The sequence below is a fragment of the Nerophis lumbriciformis genome, linkage group LG10 (genome assembly GCF_033978685.3).
Source record: "Nerophis lumbriciformis linkage group LG10, RoL_Nlum_v2.1, whole genome shotgun sequence".
Taxonomy (NCBI): domain Eukaryota; kingdom Metazoa; phylum Chordata; class Actinopteri; order Syngnathiformes; family Syngnathidae; genus Nerophis; species Nerophis lumbriciformis.
In genome coordinates this window covers 8,490,960-8,508,332 of record NC_084557.2, presented here as the reverse complement: position 1 = coordinate 8,508,332, position 17,373 = coordinate 8,490,960, and the positions used below count along the sequence as shown (strand labels likewise).

Below are 17,373 nucleotides of genomic sequence, written 5' to 3'. Positions count from 1 at the left end.
TCTCAGATCCTTCAAGCCATGGCAAGACCAGAAGTAAGTTCATTAATTTGATGAGATTTCAACTATTACTCAGGGGTTAAAATCTTTTTTAAAAAGAGAATATTTTTGTGGAATCACTGTAATGTAATGTCAACAGGCTATTAGCATAAATGCCACAGGGCGATATTTCACCTACAGTAGGAAGGGGATTCATATGGCCCCATTCGTCCTGGCTTACCTGACACATGAAACGTGACAAATTTGGTTGGTGCACCGTCCACTTTAGCCGCCAGGCGGCAGTAGAGTGTTGAATGTCCTAAAATGTGTTTTGTGGCAGTTCCAACTGTGACCACAGCGACAATTGCTATGTCGAGTGGCACTTTCCATCATTTTCAGTGACCGCATTCCTTCCTCTCACCTTCCATCCACCCAGGAATGAGGCCATGTGAATCCCTTCCTACTGTATTAACGGTCAGTCCTGGTGCTCTCTCATCTTTAGCTTTGGGACCGTCAAAAATGAAATAAAGTCGCCCACTTTGTGGAGTTCAATACGTCCATTATCAGATTCAGAGTTTAAAAAAGAAGACAGAACTTTTCGTTTATTGTGAGAGTTACAACAAGCAAATTGCACCGATTTTGTAGAATGGCCCTAAAATTCTTAATGAAATTTAAAAAAAAAAATGGAGAAAAAAAATACAAAGTACATGTGCTCAACCAAAAGAAATACACATTAATGTGCACAAAGAGCAACTGAAAGGTTAACTATCTGCATATAGAATACCACGTCATCACAGTCAGACAACACAACTCACATTTTTGGAAATAACAAGCAGTCCGTTACATATTTTTTGTATATTTCTTTCAAGTCTAACATTGTGTGGCTGCTATAATCTTGTACAGAATCAACCTCCAACGGACACGACGACACACACACAAAAATGCGCGCTTTCACTTAAACCTCACATTGTATTTTCTTCATATTATCGTCACACCTATCGACACCTACACTTGGTGGGAGAACACCGACAGCCACGTAAAGACCGTGAAATCCAGAGGAGCAGAAGGAAGGGAGTCTTTCAAGTCTTTACACGAGGAGAAAGTAAAACCACACCACTGCTACGCTCTACAACGTCCACGTGTTACTCCTTCACAACACTGACTTTGGATGTTTCCCCGGTAAATCTGCAGCACACTTTGGGAGTTTCAAAGCCTAGTAAAACGATTGTTTACCTCAGGCTGCAAGGAGTATTGTAACCGACATAATGTCTGGGCCTGACACACACCCCGCCTGCAACACGGAGATAGACCAAGATAAACCTGATAACGGATGCAGTAAACACCAAAAGACGAACGGAGAGTGGAAAGGTTCGTCCGCACAGAGCATAAAAACAAATCATCAGAAAAAGATCAACATTTTGAGTACATATTGATGGTATGATCTTTGGGACGCTTGACAACAAATTAGCACTCCTTGTTTGTGCCTCAAGAGCAGGCCTGGGCAATTATTTGGACTCCGGGGGGCCAAATTTAGAGAAAAAAATGTGTCTGGGGGCCGGTATATCTATCTATGTATGTATACATATATATATATATATATATATATATATATATATATAGTCAAGGTTTCTGTGGTTTATCTGTTATACAGTGCTCAATACCGGGGTAGAGCGGAATATACATTAGGTCAGGAAAAAACACAAGAGGCTATATCATCCCTACAAGCCTGTTTTGCAGGTTTCCCTATGTATAGGGTACATTATATTGTGTACATATTGTGTAACAATAGCCACATCCCCATGTAATGTACCCTATATATACATGTAACAACCACAAACACTTCAATAAAATCCCCTGACGCGCAAGGAAACATGTGGAATAGGCTTGTTGGGATGATATAACCTCTGTGGTTTTTCCTGACCTAACGTGTATGTATATATATATATATATATATATATATATATATATATGTATATATATATATGTATATATATATATATAAGTTGTGAAAATCTGCTGTACAGTGAGTGTGCTTGGGTCCTATTTTTAGAAACACTAATACAAAACCTCCCAATAACGTCTGATTGAATGCTAAAAACGTTATGACAGACCGCCTTAAAAAAACGGAGTGGAATTTTAAATTTTTTTACTGAATGAGACACCCAGAATGTACATGAAAATAAAGAATGTGGGATTTACAATATTAACTATGAAGGATAAAACACTGAATATTGACAACATATGAACGTCACACCCCCTCTCCATCCACATATTTTACAATCAAGCGAAACACAACAAAAATGCAAAAAAACAGCGAAATATGAACGTGAAGGGTAAAAAAACCCACCTACAATCTAATACATCTGAGAAATCACTAAGCTTTAAACTTTGTTGTAAAAATCTCCTTCCGCGTCTGTCCATGACACCCACATTTCAGGCTCTGGAAACACTCTGTGGAAACGCTCCCCACCCACACTGCTTGGTGCCTCGTCTGAGCTGCTGTGACTTAGATGACTATAGTAACTAATTAGATGATCATAGTAACTAATTAGATTACCATAGTAACTAGTATATCATGCAAAAGTGCAGATTCCAACCATTGAAATACTTTGTGTAGTTCAAGACTTACGGTCATTAGAAAAACATCACTGCACATCATAATGGCAGCTACACTTTCCATTTTAAAGATCTAAAAAAAATTATTTGGGAATGTCCGACGGGCCAGATTGACAACCTTAACGGGCCGCATGTGGCCCCCGGGCCTTAATTTGCCCAGATCTGCTCAAAAGGTTTTGATGAGTGCACAGATGAAAACTGCATGTTGGTCTGGTACAACACGACTGGAAGAAGTAGCGCTCGCTTCTTGAACTCGCTTGACAGAATGGAAAATGTAGTGATTTCGATGTTACATTGCGGAATAATCGGACAAAGTTTTCATACAATATTATCTTGTTGACTCGAATATATGACAAACCTGGATAAATATTCTAAGATAATATACAGTACAGGTTTGGACACACCTTCTCATTCACAACACAACTGATGGTCCCAACCCCATTGGTAAAGCAAGAAATTCCACTAATCAAGCCTGATATGGTAGTCACCACCTTTAAGCTCATGGAGAGAATGCCAAGAGTTTGCAAAGCAGTAATCAGAGCAAAGGGTGGCTATTTTGAAGAAACTAGAATATAAAACATGTTTTCAGTTATTTCACCTTTTTTTGTTCAGTACATAACTCCACATGTGTTCATTCATAGTTTTGATGTGACAATCTACAATGTAAATAGTCATGAAAATACAGACAACGCATTGAAATGAGAAGGTGTGTCCAAACTTTTGGCCTGTACTGTATTTTGGAATACCAGTTAACTTGTGCACAGGTGTTTTTTTTTTCATTAACATTTTATTGTTATAATGGGATATACAAAAGTATACACACTTTCTCCTAAGAACTATTTTGGCTTCATTGACAATATTTTTATATTTTCAAACGCCAATAATAAATTAATCTCATTCTTGGCATTTGAAAATATATAAAAATATTTATTTTAGTGTAATCGCGCCCCTTAACCACCAGATGTAAACAAAGAATTCATAGAGCTTTGATAAGCGTAAATGAGTTCAACGGCCATTAGGCCTCTAAAATGCAATGAAAATGATGTTGGAGTAGTTATAAATAATATTATAATATAAGTATAATATATTTTTAAAGGACTTGGTAAGGTACCGCAGATGTCAGGACCCCGCTTTTGGTGACCAGCTGCAATGGATGCCGAGTGGGTATGGTTATTGAATTGTTACTTAATTAATAGATAATGTGGGAGTAGTCACAGTGGGATATTCTTCCTCGTAGACATGGTATCGTTACCACTGGGAGCCGAGGCAAGAACATGTTACACACTGATGTATTGTTACATTAATATATCATGTGGGAGTAGTCACAGTGGGATATTCTTCCTCGTAGACATAGTATCGTTACCACTTGGGGACGAGGCAAAAACATGTTACACACTTAGGTATTGTTACATTAACATTTCTAAAGGCTTAGTTAGTGGCCACATGCGTGGACAGCACCTTTTAGCTTTTATTTCCAAAATTGTGTACACTACTGAATTGGGGTCTTATGGCCGCTTATGTGGACACTTATACTGCCATCTGGTGGTGTCAGAAGAGTATAACATACAATGGAGTTTGGAAAAAAAAAAAGTGTAAAAATAAGAATTAGCATGTCACTAAACATGAAGTACACGTTTGTGTACTTATGCACTAAGTACATCATATCAAAAGATGATTCTTAGTTTTTATTCTAATTAGGGTCCAATAAGCCCAAATAGCAAAGAGAAATAAAAAAAAGCATGTAAACAAACGGCTTGGGCCTTAAGAGGTCAAATAGATCATGTGGGAGTAGTCATAGTGGGATATTCTTCCTCGTAGACATGGTATCGTTACCACTGGGAGCCGAGGCAAAAACATGTTACACACTGAGGGCTATTTTGAAGAAACTAGAATATAAAACATGTTTTCAGTTATTTTTTTGTTAAGTACATAACTCCACATGTGTTCATTCATAGTTTTGATGTGACAATCTACAATGTAAATAGTCATGAAAATAAAGATTGAATGAGAAGGTGTGTCCAAACTTTTGGCCTGTACTGTATATATATATGAAAAAAAGAAAGACCCTCTGCGCTCTCCGTGTGTGTGCTTCTAAACCACCTGACCGTTCTAAGAAACAAAAACTGTCTTATATTCGGGTCAATACTCTGTACAGTTGACATGAGGAAGGACTGTAATAACGCGTATTTGTGGAAGAACGTGCGCAGTGTCGTGTTGCCATTTTTGCTTGAAGATGGATTGTAAATAATGTAAATAATTCAATGTACTGTATATAGTCTGATGATTAACTTGTGTGATAACTGTATTATGCTCATAGTAGGGGTGTAACGGTACGTGTATTTGTATTGAACCATTTCGGTACGGGGGTTCCGGTTCCGTTCGGAGGTGTACCGAACGGGTTTCCACACGGACATATTAAGTAGCGTAACGTACGTTGTGTAAACAATGCACACCGAGGCACAACACACGGCATGCTAGCAGCTAACGGGCTAGGATAGACTGACCATACGTCCTCTTTTCACCGGACATGTCCTCTTTTGCGGAGCTGTGAGGGCGGAGTTTCTTAAATGCCTCAAATGTCCGGCATTTTGAGTTAGGGTTGCGTGTATTTTCAATATACGTTCAGGGTTAAGAAGGGGTTGAAAACAAAACAAATTGTGCGCGCAGCAGCATTAGTGAGGGAGGGGCAGAGAGAGAGAGAGAGTTATGATAAACGCGCATGCGTCGCATGGCTCTGCTTTTTATCCATAGATTTATCAGATTTAATTTTTTATTATCTATAGCAGGGGTGTCAAAAGTGTGCCCCGGAGGCCATTTGCGGCCCACAGCTAATGTTTTAAAGGCCCACGGCACTTTCTACAAATACTATTAAAATAAACAAAAACATAACAAAAGTGAAATAAAAAAGGTTAAATGTATTTTAGAAAAAGTTGCAATGTTGACTAATAAAACAAAGCTGGGTTTTTTTCTTTCAAACTGTCATTGCTCAAAACATAATATTGAATCAAAATCAATGTTATTATGAATTATTGACCTATCCAAGGTTCCCATTACTTCACATCAAATATTCCACTAAGAAAAGTAATTTTGGTGGAAGATTTTGCAAATTTGGTAAATAAATAACCCAAAAATGTATATTTTGTTGTTTTCCGAAACTGAACCGAACCGTGACCTCTAAACCGAGGTACGTACTGAACCGACATTTTTGTGTACCGTTACACCCCTAGCTGATAGTACATATTTGTACCATGAATTGATTAACGTGGACCCCGACTTAAACAAGTTGAAAAACTTATTGGGGTGTTACCATTTAGTGGTCAATTGTACGGAATATGTACTGTACTGTGCAATCTACTAATAAAAGTTTCAATCAATCAATCAAAAAAAAGATGTTGCGATGCTTAAGGACCTACTAACTTCAAGGCAAATAAAAACAAAAACAAGGTTATGGAAGTTTTGGATAGATATGAAATGCCCGTGTTGCTACTGTGACACGATGCGGAACTAAAATGGATCGACAGATTTGCACCAAACACTTAGACCCTACGTTGTTCTCCTCCTCAGTGATACCTAATCATCAACTGTGTTCTCCGTGAATCCCTTTCAGGTGTCTTACTCCCGTGCTCCGCCCTACATGGGGTCGTCGTAGTTGTAGGTGGGCGCCGCTGAGTACTGATTCTGCTGCACGGCTCCCTGGGCGGCGCCCATGGCCGCCTGCTGCGCCGCCTGCTGCACGTGGGGGTTTTTCCAGGCCCCCGTGGCCCACTCCTCCTGGGCCTTCCCCAGGCTGCCGCCGCTGCCGCGGTAGAAGTTGTGCACCTGGAAGAGAGGGCGAGGGCGTTGTTGAACTCTACGACCGAGGGCGGTGGTTGTGTGGGCCGGCGTGTGTGACCTTTGACAGGGCGATGAAGGAGAGCACCGCCACGGCGGTGAACATGATGGTCGGAATCAGCATGACCACGGCTGAGCCGATGTTGGTGCTGAAGAAGGTGATGGTCGCCAGCCAGCCGCTGTGAGACATGACAGAGACCCTTTTAACCTTAGATTTGACAGTAATAACTAGACACCAGACTTCTACCATACAAAACTATGGTAACATTTATCCATTCACAGTAATATGCTGTGAAAAAAAACATATATTCTACGATAAAATGAGAGAATATATCTACACTGCAAAAAGTCAGTGTTCAAAAACAAGGAAAAAAAATACAAAAATTAGGGGTATTTTATTTGAACTAAGCAAAATGATCTGCCAATAGAACAAGAACATTTGGCTTGTCAAGACTTTCCAAAACAAGTAAAATTAGCTAACCTCAATGAACCCAAAAAGACCTTAAAATAAGTATATTCTCACTAATAACAAGTGCACTTTTCTTCATAGAAAAAACAAATATGAGACCTTTTTTTCTCAATATGTTGAAAAATGTTCTTAAATGAAGTAAATGCTAGTGCCATTATCTTGACATAATGATATGCGCTCGGCATTACATTTATTGAAACCAGCAAACTTGTACTAAAAACTAGTTTATTGTTCTTAATGGAAAGGCAACAAGGCAAGCGCTTGTTACTCTCGGGGTCTCCTAGCCGCTCAGGAAAATCATATTGTCGAAAAATGCATTTTCCCATCCATAACATGACATCATCGTGCCAAGTGCGTGCTCTTTCAGTCATTAGTGCGCAATGAATCTATATATATATATATATATATATATACTTTTATATATATCCATCCATCCATCCATCCATCTTCTTCCGCTTATCCGAGGTCGGGTCGCGGGGGCAGCAGCCTAAGCAGGGAAGCCCAGACTTCCCTCTCCCCAGCCACTTCGTCCAGCTCCTCCCGGGGGATCCCGAGGCGTTCCCAGGCCAGCCGGGAGACATAGTCTTCCCAACGTGTCCTGGGTCTTCCTCGTGGCCTCCTACCGGTCGGACATGCCCTAAACACCTCCTTAGGGAGGCGCTCGGGTGGCATCCTGACCAGATGCCCGAACCACCTCATCTGGCTCCTCTCGATGCGGAGGAGCAGCGGCTTTACTTTGAGCTCCCCCCGGATGACAGAGCTTCTTTATATATATATATATATTTATTTTTTTTACATATATTTTATATATAAAAAAAAAATTTATTGTAATTTTGAAGAATTTATCTGAATGTGCATGAACTATTTCTGTTCAAAATAGTTTGAAATGTCACATGTTAAATGTTGAAATATTAAATGTCAGTTTGCTGTACTGTGCCAACTGTACTACTATATGAGTACGTGTTTTCTATTGTTTCATTGAAAATAAAACAGCAAAGTCCATTTGGCTGTTATCTGTTTTAATTATGAGACACAATTGTGTCAAAGTCATGATTTTTTTTATTTCATGCTTGAAATAAGAAATGATTACTTTAAAAAAGTAGTTTTATACTTGTGAGTGTTGATGACACAGCTTTGCAACAGTTGATATTCTAGTTCATGTTTTACTCAATATAGGTCATCAAATCTCAGCAACAAGCTGCAATATCTTACTGAGATCATTTAGGACCAAAACCCTTAAAACAAGTAAAACACTCTAACATAAAATCTGCTTAGTGAGAAGAATGATCTTATCAGACAGAAAATAAGCAAATATCACCCTTATTTGAGGTATTTAATCTTACTTAGATTTCAGTTTTTGCAGTGTACAGGGTAGGTAAAAAATGTATTATGATCAAATCCATATGCAATTGTATAATTTACTGTATGATGAGGTGAATCATTATACAATTATATTCATTTATTAATCACTGGTACAAGCGCCATAACTGCCATGTGGCCCTCACTAAAAACCAGTTCGACACCCCTGGCTCTGGGTGTCGACTCCACACTGTGTGTTAGGGTTGTCTCGATACCAATATGTTGGTACTGGTACCGGTACCAAAATGTATTTCGATACTTTTCTAAATAAAGGGGACGACAAAAAATGGCCTTATTGGCTTAATTTGAACAAAAAATCTTAGGGTACATTAAACATATGTTTATTATTGCAATTTAGTCCTTAAATAAAATAGTGAACATACTAGACAACTTGTCTTTTAGTAGTAAGTAAACAAACAAAGGCTCCTAATTAGTCTGCTGACGTATGCAGTAACATATTGTGTCATTTATACACCTATTATTTTCTCTACATTATTAAGGACAAGCTGTAAAAATGGATTATTAATCTACTTGTTCATTTACTGTTAATATCTGCTTATTTTCTGTATTAACATGTTCTATCTACACTTCTGTTGAAATGTAATAATCACTTATTCTTCTCTTGTTTGATACTTTATATTAGTTTTGGATGATACCACACGTTTGGGTATCGATCCGATACCAAGTAGTTACAGGATCATACATTGGTCATATTCAAAGTCCTCATGTGTCCAGGGACGTATTTACTGAGTTTATAAACATAATATACATTTTTAAAAAAGGAATTTTTTTTTTATGTAATCATAGTATCGACTAGATACGCTATCGTACTTGGTATCATTACAGTGGATGTCAGGTGTAGATCTACCCATGGCGTTTGTTTACATTGTGACGCAGGTGAGCTGTTGTATCCTCCTACGGTGTGTAGTGAAGCATGTTTAGCTATTCCTCGTCCTCCAGTGATAATGGTACTTGTAAGAAACGTACTTTATTTGTCGCCATGGAGGCAAGGATAAATGATTTAGCCGCTAGCCAGCTAGCCATGTCGTAAAGCACCTCTTCCTGAGGGCGTTTCAGTGTTATAACTTCACCTTTACCCTTAGTTTTTAAGCCAAAATGCGTCCGTTCTCCCTTTTCTGTCTACACACTGTGTCTGCTTGTAAGTACTCTGTGATTGTGCGCTGCCGAACATGCTCCTCTGCTCGTAAACCCAGCAATGTCATGACGTGACGTTGATGCGCCGCCATACTTGTTAAAAAAAGGGGGGTCAGGAGGGACCCGGGACTTTTTTGAGGTGGTATAGTACCAAATATGATTCATTAGTATCGCGGTACTATACTAGTACCGCGATACAGCTGAGGGACAACAAGTAAATACAGTGTCAGCCACAGGGAATCAATATTTGCTGTACTTTTTAATGAGGATCGTCCGATACTGCTCGGTGGATGACAGATGGGCACATCCCTAACTTGGGGGGTTCAAGACCCGATTCAATTAATTTGAATGAATTTCTATTAGCGAAGTTGATTTGACATACAACTGTTTTGAGTTAAAAGCTCCGTCACAGAACCAGGTAGAGTAAAAAGTAGAAAAGTGTTTCTTGGAGCCTTATTTTCCTCCCGTATTTCCTAACAGTATGCTCTGAGGCTTCTTTGAAATGATGGCGAACGGTAAACCACGGCGACCATTACTGAATCAGTACCTTTCTGACCCTAAAACCCAGCTGAACTTTCTTTCAGGGCCTTGTTGGATGAAAAGTGGACCGACTTACCATACCCCCCAACCAGGAATGCCGACGGTCTGGATAATACTGATCACAACCTGAGCCATGAAGACGAAGAAGAACGCCATGAAGTTGAAGGAGCTGTCAGTCCTGAGGAGAGGGAACATTTGAGGATCATACAGGTAGACATTTCTCAGGAGAACATTGCTTACTTGAAGGCCTTGTAGATCGGCCGGAACCAGCACACGTAGGAGCAAGGCGTGAAGAGGATCAGCCACAGGAAGGCCATGCCGAAGTTGGTGGCTCCGCCCCCGCCACACATCCACGCCAGGCAGCCGATCAGGTTAACAGCCAGCGTGGCACTGTTCACTGTCACAGAGAGCATCATTTAAAATCATCTTTCAGTCTATATTCCACTCTTTTCAAAGGAGACTGCAATCCATTTGGAAACATGTCCATGCGACCGTACGGTTCAGACGTTACACCTCTCACCCAAGTAGGCGTTATCAGTTCATGCTCATATGCTCAAGAGAATCAGGTCAGTGACCATGAATTTTGATTTTGGAGTGAAAACCTACTCAGTGGCCTAGTGGTTAGAGTGTCCGCCCTGAGATTGGTAGGTTGTGAGTTCAAACCCCGGCCGAGTCATACCAAAGACTATAAAAATGGGACCCATTACCTCCCTGCTTGGCACTCAGCATCAAGGGTTGGAATTGGGGGTTAAATCACCAAAAATGTTTCCCGGCGCGGCACCGCTGCTGCTCACTGCTCCCCTCACCTCCCAGGGGGTGAACAAGGGGATGGGTCAAATGCAGAGGACACATTTCACCACACCTAGTGTGTGTGTGTGACAATCATTGGTACTTTAACTTTAAACTAGAGATGTCCAATAATATCGGCCGGCCGATAAATGCGTTAAAATGTAATATCGGAAATTATCGGTATCGTTTTTTTAATTATCGTATCGTTTTTGTTTTGTTTGTTTTTTATTAAATCAACATAAAAAACACAAGATACACTTACAATTAGTGCACCAACCCCAAAAACCTCCCTCCCCATTTACACTCATTTACACTCATTCACACAAAAGGGTTGTTTCTTTCTGTTATTAATATTATGGTTCCTACATTATATATCAATATATATCAATACAGTCTGCAAGGGATACAGTCCGTAAGCACACATGATTGGTCCACTAATAGTACTAACCTTTAACAGTTGATTTTACTAATTGTCATTAATTACTAGTTTCTATGTAACTGTTTTGTATTATTTTACTTTCTTTTTTATTCAAGAAAATGTTTTTAATTTATTTATCTTATTTTTATTTTTATTTTTTTCTAATGTACCTTATCTTCACCATACCTGGTTGTCCAAATTAGGCATAATAATGTGTTAATTCCACGACTGCATATATCTGTTGATATCGGTATCGGTTGATATCGGTATCTGTAATTAAAGAGTTGGACAATATCGGAATATCGGATATCAGCAAAAAGCCATTATTGGACATCCCTACTTTAAACAGCACTTACTTATATGACCAAATCCAGACAACCTTCCCTAGTAATGGCGCATTAAAACAATTCCAGGAATCCACAAAATTTCCAGTTTTCCAAACCCTATTTTCACCATTTTTTCTGTCGACTATTCCTCCTACATTTTTCAACCTACTTTAACCGTTCCCCTGTCAAAACATTCCCCTTAGTCAGGACAAAAAAATCAAGTTGGTTTAAGAACTCTGATTTTTCAATTAAAAAACTGTTACTTCTTCAACATTTCTTGACTGAATTTAAACAACTCCAACATTCATGCTCCTAATCATTTTTTTTTTTTTAAACCCCGTTTTTCCCAAAATTCCCAAATTTACCCGGTGTTCCTGTTGAAATGAATGGGACATTTTTCTTGCACATTTTTCAACCTATTCCAAACTATTCCAACATGAACACATTCCACTCATCCAACTAACACTTTCCCAAGTTCCAAACCAAATTCCCGTTTTCCTAGAAATTCAAACTCTTCAACATTCAAACCATTTCAACATTCCAACTAGGGCTGCAACAACTAATCGATTAAATCGATTAAAATCGATTATAAAAATAGTTGGCGATTAATTTAGTCATCGATTCGTTGGATCTATGATACTTTTTTCTTTTTTTTTATAAACCTTTATTTATAAACTGCAACATGTACAAACAGCTGAGAAACAATAATCAAAATAAGTATGGTGCCAGTATGCTGTTTTTTCAATAAAATACTGGAAAGGATAGAAATGTAGTTTGTCTCTTTTATCTGATTATTAATCGATTAATCAAAGTAATAATCGACAGATTAATCGATTATCAAATTAGTTAATAGTTGCAGCCCTACTTATATGACCAAATCCAGACAACCTTCCCTAGTAATGGCGCATTAAAACAATTCCAGGAATTCCCAACATTTCCAGTTTTCCAAACCCTATTTTCACCATTTTTTCTGTCGACTATTCCTCCTACATTTTTCAACCTACTTTAACCGTTCCACTGTCAAAACATTCCCCTTTGTCAGGACAAAAAAATCAAGTTGGTTTAAGAACTTGAAAAATTCTTGTTTTTTCCGATTTTTTTATTAAAAAACTGTTACTACTTTTAACATTTCTTGACTGAATTTCAACAATTCCAACACCAACCAATTCAACACATTTAGGACATTCATGCTCCTAATCATTTTCAAAAAAATCCCGCTTTTCCCAAAATTCCCAAATTTCCAAGGTGTTCCTAATGAAATGAATGGGACATTTTTCTTGCACATTTTTCAACCTATTCCAAACTATTTCAACATCAACACATTCCACTCATCCAACTAACACTTTCCCAAGTTCCAAACCAAATTCCCGTTTTCCTAGAAATTCAAACTCTTCAACATTCAAAACCATTTCAACATTCCAACTATTCTGACATTCATACTACATTCTGTCAGCATTTCACTTCAACTTCAGCATTGGAGCATTCCATGGAACGGAATAAACCAGTTCGTGGGCCGTATCCGTACATTTGACACCCCTGGTTTACACTGTAAAGGTCTGGTGAGTTTGGAACATCCTACGAGGTAGGAGCGCTTGATTTGTTCACCTTAACCCACCAACAGCTCAGTATGGGTAATCTCGTCTCATTTGAGCGTTTTTTTGTTGTTGTTGTTTTTTTCAAATCGGTTATCAGAGGGTTTTGTTTTTTAGTTATTGGGTCATTGGTGTGGCGTCATCATTCCTAATATTGATGTTTACAACATATAACTCAATAACAAATGGAACTAGGTGAGGCAATTCCTGAAGGAATTGCGTATGAATGTTCCAATGCTGAAGTTGAAGTGAAATGCTGACAGAATGTAGTTGGAACGGTTTGAATGTTGAAGCGTTTGAATTTCCAAGAATAAAAGAATTTGGTTTGGAACTTGGGAAAGTGTTAGTTTGAATGTCCAGGATGAGTTGAAGGTGGAATGGTTTGAATTGGTTGAAAGATGTGGGAATTGTGGAAGTTTAAAAAATGGACAATTCATTTTAAATAGGGAACATTTCCCTGAAAACTGGGAAATCTTGGAAATCTGGGATTTTTTTTTTAATTGTTGAAGTAGAGCACACAATTCCGGAACAGGTTTAAAATTTTAGAGTTGGAAAGGGTTTGAATCGGATGAAAAATGTGGGGGATTGTGGAACTTTGAAAAATATCCCATTCATTTCAATAGAAATTTGGGAATTTCGGGAAAAGCTGGATTTTTTCAGAAAATGCTAAAAGACTTGAATGTTGTGAATGAGGTGAAATGGTTGGTGTTGGAATTTTTTCAAAACGGTCGAGAAATGTTGAAGTAGTACCATTTTTAATTGAGGAATGGTATTACGGAATTCCTGGAATTTCGGGAAAACCGGGAATTTTTCCAGTTAAAAAAACAACTTTGTTTTTTGTCCCGATTAAGAGGAACAGTTGAAGTGGGTTAAAAAATGTGGGTTAGAAAAAAGGGTTTGAAGAAAAGGGAATTCTGGGAATTCCTGGAATTTTATTTGAACGAGGAAAAATTATGGTTTGAATGTGCAGAATGAGTGGAATATGTTGAAGGTGGAATGTAGTAGTAGTCATTTTATTTCACACCCAGGGGGATCCGTATCACAGAAAAAGAAACCATACAACGGTAACAAACCCAAATAAAAGAAATACAAGCAGGTGTGGTTTGAATGGGTTGAAAAATGTGGATATGGTGGAAGTTTGAAAAATGGGAATTCTTGGAAATCCGGGAATGTTGATTTAATTTAATTTAATTTTGGAGAGCACACAATTCCTGAACAGACTGAATATTTTGTAGTTGGAACAGTTTGAATCAGATGAAAAATGTGGGAATTGTAGAACTTTGAAAAATGGCTCATTCATTTCAATGGGAATTTGGGAAAAGCGGAATTTTTTCAGAAAATGCTAAAAGACTCGAATGTTATGAATGAGTTGAAATGGTTGGTGTTGGATTTTTTTTCAAAACGGTCGAGAAATGTTGAAGTAGTAACATTTTTAATTGAGGAATGGTATTACGGAATTCCTGAAATTTCGGGAAAACCGGGAATTTTTCCAGTAAAAAAAAACAACTTTGTTTTTTGTCCCGATTAAGAGGAACGGTTGAAGTAGGTTAAAAAATGTGGGTTAGAAAAAAAGGGTTTGAAAAAAGGGGAATTCTGAGAATTCCTGGAATTTTTTGAACGAGGAAAAGTGATGGTTTGAGTGTGCAGAATGAGTGGAATATGTTGAAGGTGGAATGTAGTAGTAGTCATTTTATTTCACACCCAGGGGGATCCGTATCACAGAAAAAGAAACCATACAACGGTAAAAAAACCCACATAAAAGAAATACAAGCAGGTGTAGTTTGAATGGGTTGAAAAATGTGGAAATGGTGGAAGTTTGAAAAATGGCCAATTCATTTTAAATGGGAAAAATGGGAATTATTGGAAATCCGGGAATGTTGATTTAATTTAATTTAATTTACGAATGTAAATTGTTGAAGGAGAGCACACAATTCCGGAACAGGTTTAAAATTTTAGAGTTGGAAAGGGTTTGAATCGGATGAAAAATGTGGGGGATTGTGGAACTTTGAAAAATATCCCATTCATTTCAATAGAAATTTGGGAATTTCGGGAAAAGCTGGATTTTTTCAGAAAATGCTAAAAGACTTGAATGTTGTGAATGAGGTGAAATGGTTGGTGTTGGAATTTTTTCAAAACGGTCGAGAAATGTTGAAGTAGTACCATTTTTAATTGAGGAATGGTATTACGGAATTCCTGGAATTTCGGGAAAACCGGGAATTTTTCCAGTTAAAAAAACAACTTTGTTTTTTGTCCCGATTAAGAGGAACAGTTGAAGTGGGTTAAAAAATGTGGGTTAGAAAAAAGGGTTTGAAGAAAAGGGAATTCTGGGAATTCCTGGAATTTTATTTGAACGAGGAAAAATTATGGTTTGAATGTGCAGAATGAGTGGAATATGTTGAAGGTGGAATGTAGTAGTAGTCATTTTATTTCACACCCAGGGGGATCCGTATCACAGAAAAAGAAACCATACAACGGTAACAAACCCAAATAAAAGAAATACAAGCAGGTGTGGTTTGAATGGGTTGAAAAATGTGGATATGGTGGAAGTTTGAAAAATGGGAATTCTTGGAAATCCGGGAATGTTGATTTAATTTAATTTAATTTTGGAGAGCACACAATTCCTGAACAGACTGAATATTTTGTAGTTGGAACAGTTTGAATCAGATGAAAAATGTGGGAATTGTAGAACTTTGAAAAATGGCTCATTCATTTCAATGGGAATTTGGGAAAAGCGGAATTTTTTCAGAAAATGCTAAAAGACTCGAATGTTATGAATGAGTTGAAATGGTTGGTGTTGGATTTTTTTTCAAAACGGTCGAGAAATGTTGAAGTAGTAACATTTTTAATTGAGGAATGGTATTACGGAATTCCTGAAATTTCGGGAAAACCGGGAATTTTTCCAGTAAAAAAAAACAACTTTGTTTTTTGTCCCGATTAAGAGGAACGGTTGAAGTAGGTTAAAAAATGTGGGTTAGAAAAAAAGGGTTTGAAAAAAGGGGAATTCTGAGAATTCCTGGAATTTTTTGAACGAGGAAAAGTGATGGTTTGAGTGTGCAGAATGAGTGGAATATGTTGAAGGTGGAATGTAGTAGTAGTCATTTTATTTCACACCCAGGGGGATCCGTATCACAGAAAAAGAAACCATACAACGGTAAAAAACCCACATAAAAGAAATACAAGCAGGTGTAGTTTGAATGGGTTGAAAAATGTGGAAATGGTGGAAGTTTGAAAAATGGCCAATTCATTTTAAATGGGAAAAATGGGAATTATTGGAAATCCGGGAATGTTGATTTAATTTAATTTAATTTACGAATGTAAATTGTTGAAGGAGAGCACACAATTCCGGAACAGGTTTAAAATTTTAGAGTTGGAAAGGGTTTGAATCGGATGAAAAAAGTGGGGGATTGTGGAACTTTGAAAAATGTCCCATTCATTTCAATGGAAATTTGGGAATTTCGGGAAAAGCGGAATTTTTTCAGAAAATGCTAAACGACTCGAATGTTCTGAAGGAGTTGAAATGGTTGGTGTTGGAATTTTTTCAAAACGGTCGAGAAATGTTGAAGTAGCAACATTTTTAATTGAGGAATGGTATTACGGAATTCCTGGAATTTCGGGAAAACCGGGAATTTTTCCAGTTTAAAAAACAACTTTGTTTTTTGTCCTGATTAAGAGGAACGGTTGGAGTGGGTTAAAAAATGTGGGAGGAATAGTCGCCAGAAAAAAAGGGAATTCCTGGAATTTCTTTTGAACTAGGAAAAATGATGGTTTGAATGTGCAGAATGAGTGGAATATGTTGAAGGTGGAATGTAGTAGTAGTCATTTTATTTCACACCCAGGGGGACCCGTATCTCAGACAAAGAAACCATACAACGGTAAAAACCCCAAATAAAAGAAATACAAGCAGGTATGGTTTGAATCGGCTGAAAAATGTGGAAATGGTGGAAGTTTGAAAAATGGGAAAAATGGGAATTCTTGGAAATCCGGGAATGTTGATTTAATTTAATTTAATTTAATTTTGGAGAGCACACAATTCCTGAACAGACTGAATATTTTGTAGTTGGAACAGTTTGAATCAGATGAAAAATGTGGGAATTGTAGAACTTTGAAAAATGGCTCATTCATTTCAATGGGAATTTGGGAAAAGCGGAATTTTTTCAGAAAATGCTAAAAGTCTCGAATGTTCTGAATGAGTTGAAATGGTTGGCGTTGGAATTTTTTCAAAACGGTCGAGAAATGTTGAAGTAGTAACATTTTTAATTGAGGAATGGTATTACGGAATTCCTGGAATTTCGGGAAAACCGG

General features: G+C 37.8%; 1 protein-coding gene across 1 annotated transcript in view; it reads right to left on the bottom strand.

Annotated features, from left to right (window-relative positions):
• Positions 1 to 551: 551 nt before the first annotated feature.
• The window catches only part of scamp5a (secretory carrier membrane protein 5a), a 40,260-nt gene continuing 23,438 nt past the window's right edge, over positions 552 to 17,373 (bottom strand). Inside the window, exons 4-7 of the mRNA XM_061970333.1 lie at positions 10,187 to 10,343; positions 10,023 to 10,124; positions 6,485 to 6,602; positions 552 to 6,411 (exon numbers count right to left, since the gene is read on the bottom strand). Of these exons, the coding sequence (XP_061826317.1) occupies positions 6,223 to 6,411; positions 6,485 to 6,602; positions 10,023 to 10,124; positions 10,187 to 10,343 (566 nt within the window). The 3' untranslated portion in view covers positions 552 to 6,222. The remainder of the gene's footprint in view (positions 6,412 to 6,484; positions 6,603 to 10,022; positions 10,125 to 10,186; positions 10,344 to 17,373) is intronic.